At 50.7% G+C, this 3850-nt stretch overlaps 1 protein-coding gene across 1 annotated transcript in view; it reads right to left on the bottom strand.

Moving 5' to 3' along the window:
- Positions 1 to 564: 564 nt before the first annotated feature.
- The window catches only part of LOC110492598 (G-protein coupled receptor 61-like), a 3819-nt gene continuing 533 nt past the window's right edge, over positions 565 to 3850 (bottom strand). The window contains exons 1-2 of the mRNA XM_021567025.2: positions 3065 to 3850; positions 565 to 2755 (exon numbers count right to left, since the gene is read on the bottom strand). The exon at positions 3065 to 3850 is cut by the window's right edge and continues 533 nt beyond it. Coding sequence (XP_021422700.2) covers positions 1272 to 2755; positions 3065 to 3131 — 1551 coding nt within the window. The 5' untranslated portion in view covers positions 3132 to 3850 and the 3' untranslated portion in view covers positions 565 to 1271. The remainder of the gene's footprint in view (positions 2756 to 3064) is intronic.

Raw genomic sequence — 3850 nt, 5'->3', positions numbered from 1 at the left:
GCCAAATAATCTACATCGACATTCTCATGGAAGATAAGATCAGATAATATCAGTAGGTAAGAAGTTGTTGTCTGTGTGATATCACAGCTACACAACAATATGGGTTTATGCTCAAATAAATAGACCAAATAATAGCAGTAATGGATTCAGAGTCTAAAAATAACCTAATGTGCCAGCTTGCTTATAAATACCACTGGCGAAGAACCAGCTGTGAAATGATCCCGTTAACACATTGTCCGCATCCAAAATGGTGCCCTATTCCTCATATAGTGCACTTCTTATGACCAGGGCCCATAGAGCTTCAGATTGAGATACAGTCAGAAATGGAAAGTCGACTAAATCTGTATTCATTTCTTGGTTGCATTATGAAGCGGAGAATGAGAAAGTGATACAAATGGATTCGGCCTTTCTGTGATCTGTGTGTTGACCTGGTTCTTAACCCCTTTGTCTGCTACTGTATGTATGTCTGTAGGACTGGAGTTTTACAGGTGTTTAACTGATTGTCTTGGTGCGGGGAGGGGGGGGGGGGGGGGGGGGGGGGGGTGGGGGGGGGGGGGGGGGGGGGGTTCATCCACACTAAAACAAAGATTGCGAAGTGGTAGTATGATAGAATGTTCTCTCCTTGACCAGAATATATAAATCAGTGGGAGGATTGACAGGAAACAAGGGAGGTAGATAGACTGTCTGTACGTATTTGATGTAATGGATTTTGGTCTTAATGGTAAATGGGTACCAATGTTGTTATACCAGGGTTAGGGTCAATTACATTTCAATTCAGTCTATTTTGGAAGTAAACCAAAACATTTTTTTTAAAAAAGCATTGAGGATGATTGGAATTTCAGTTTACTTCCTGATTTTACTGGAATTCAAATGGAATTAATACCTCCTAGAGGAACCCTGATTCAAGTGACAGTCCCAAAGAATGCAAACGATAATAACCTGAATTCTTCATAAGACGATACCAAGTCTATACGATAGGTTCACTGTAACTGTAGCTCAAGAGCAATGTCTCACCTACTAGGTACATCATGTCATCAGGTACATCATGTCCCATAATCCAACTGTAGCAACGGTGGACAACAAAATCGTCAAACAGCATCAAATAGAAATACCCCCAGACTGTTCTAAAGGACAGGTCATCTACCTGCCATTCCCACCACAGGACTTCTACGCCGATGTTTGGCCTGCAGACGAAGGCTTTTAGTGTTTCTACCTCTGATGCCTGGTCCAAAAACAGGCCTACTGTACGAATGAACGTCCAATACTAGAGTTCAGGCACTGTCCAGCACGGTCCTGTTTACTCTGCAGCAGTTGTCCGCTAGGTTGATGTCATCGTTCAGATTCAGATCCTGCTGCTCCAAGAACTCCGAGGTCTTCTCGATAATCTGTCCAGGGATGTGGAAGTCAACAGGCGTGTGTTCCTGGACCAGAGTATTGTCCTGACGAGGTACATCTCGAAGAGGGCCCCTCTCCCCCGCCTCCTCCTCGGGCCTGCTAGCCCTGCTGTGTGCCTGGGTGGAGGGCTCCAGATTGCACCCTGTCCCCTGAAGGAACTGGAGGAAGTTCTCCTCGATGGAGGCCTCTCTGCTGGCCAGCTGATCCCCATCGCCCGGCCCCGCCCGCTTAAAGAGACAGGCCAGGCTTCGGCCCAGCTCCGTGCGGATCTGCCGGTTCAGACAGCCGTAGAAGAAAGGGTTGGAGGTGAAGCAGAAGTAACCAATCCAGGTCACGACTTCTTCCAGCTGGGTAGAGACCAGGGAGGCCTGGGGGGTAGAGACCAGGGCGGCGTACAGGTGGAAGGAGAAGTAAGGCAGCCAGCAGCATAGGAACTGGCCTCCAACCGCCACCAGGACTGCCGCGGCTTTACCCCCGTTGAAGGTCCTCTGACTGGGGGTGCGGAGTGGAGGACATGGGCCCCCAGGGCCCCCCAAGCTGACAACCATGGTGGAGTGGCTGCTGAGGGACTCGGAGCGGTGAGGGCGGGGACCAGGTGTGTCCATCCCGGTAGGTAAGGGGCCATGCTGCATGGCTGCCACCCGAGCTACTTTAAACATGTTACAGTACACAATAAGGATGATCAGTACTGTACACAGGAAGTAGACAAAGGTGAAGAAGACCATGAAGATTAATCGTGTGGTCCCTCCTCCTCCAGTCCAGTGTAGGGAGCAACGTCTTTGGCTTGGAGGACCCGGGATCATGGGACTCCCTAGTCCTATTCCAAGTCCGTCACCTACCCCCTGGTTTCCCTGGGGCACCCAGCCCAGTAGAGGCAGAGCTGACATCACAATAGCTTTGACCCAGATCCCGACTAACACTGCCACAACCACCCCTACTGTCATTTTCACCTCATGGCGCATCGGGTGGACGATGTAGTAATACCTCTCCACGTTGATGGCTGAGATAGACAAAATGGCAGCACTGACCAGCCCTACACTCAGGCAGAGGTAGCTCTGGCAGAGTGCCTCATCATGCACCAAGATCCGGTCCGACAGCATCCCCAGAGGCATCAGAACCAGAGCCGCCAGTAGGTCGACCAGACACAGATGGAACACGAAGGCGAACTTCCTCAGCTGCAGCGTCTTGGTGATGACGGCCATGACAGCTAGGTTGCCAACGACGGCCAGGAGGTCCATGAGGAGCATGGCAACCAGGGCCAGGGAGTGGGTCAGGGACAGGGGGGCTCCGCTGGCGCCGATGCCCACAGGAAAACTCACGTTGGGGTGCAGCGATGCTGGGAGGGCTGGGAGCCATGGCCCTGAATGAAATAAATAATTCATTTTATTAGGCATATTTCAAATACATGTAGAATTGCCTCAGCCATTTGAGAACAACAATACATACACAAACAATTATCAGAGATCATAAACACAAAGTCTACCAAGTCAGTACAAAATTTGGATAACTTTCCACAAATTCCCAGATGTTTCCAGAAATCGGAGTTGGAGGATTCCAGATTTCCTGCTTATTCCTTCCTTATTCCTAGAATCTTCTAAACATAATTTCTGGAAAACCATGGGAATTTTGAGAAGGTTACCAGAATTTTGCAATCTTCGTGGATACCAACCTGGAGATCTGGAGAGGGAGTTGGAGGTGTCCCAGGGGGAACTGGAGGTGTCAGAAGGAGGCTCCATGTGAGGATGAGAGAGACAGAAGGAGAGAGGCCAGGGAGACTCAAAGGCCCATCACCCATCCTCCCCTGCAGTGGGATTGGGCTGAGGAACTGGGGACTGGGTTGGGGATTAGCAACAGATGTTTAGTTGGTGGTGGTACTGTCTGTCTGGGGCAGGTAGAGCTGGACAGACCACCCTTGGCTGGTGGAAGTCTGACAAAGTCCCACTTTTAATACCAGAGACAAAGTCCGGTTGCGCACCAGGTAACCCAACACTAGATGCTGGAAGTCTGGACAGTAGATGAGATGGGCCTCTGTAGTGGTAGGAGAAGGGATGGGATGGACCCTCTGGAATGGTAGGAGAAGAGATTGGATGGGCCCCTGGAGTGGTAGGAGAAGAGATTGGATTGGCCTCTGGAGTGGTAGGAGAAGGGATTGGATGGGCCTCTGGAGTGGTAGGAGAAGAGATTGGATGGGCCTCTGGAGTGGTAGGAGAAGGGATTGGATGGGCCTCTGGAGTGGTAGGAGAAGAGATTGGATTGGCCTCTGGAGTGGTAGGAGAAGGGATTGGATGGGCCTCTGGAGTGGTAGGAGAAGAGATTGGATGGGCCTCTGGAGTGGTAGGGGAAGAGATTGGATGGGCCTCTGGAGTGGTAGGAGAAGAGATTGGATGGGCCTCTGGAGTGGTAGGAGAAGAGATTGGATGGGCCCCTGGAGTGCTAGGAGAAGGGATGGATGGGC

This window comes from Oncorhynchus mykiss, chromosome 16 (genome assembly GCF_013265735.2).
Source record: "Oncorhynchus mykiss isolate Arlee chromosome 16, USDA_OmykA_1.1, whole genome shotgun sequence".
Lineage (NCBI taxonomy): Eukaryota > Metazoa > Chordata > Actinopteri > Salmoniformes > Salmonidae > Oncorhynchus > Oncorhynchus mykiss.
This window is presented reverse-complemented; position numbering and strand designations above follow the sequence as displayed.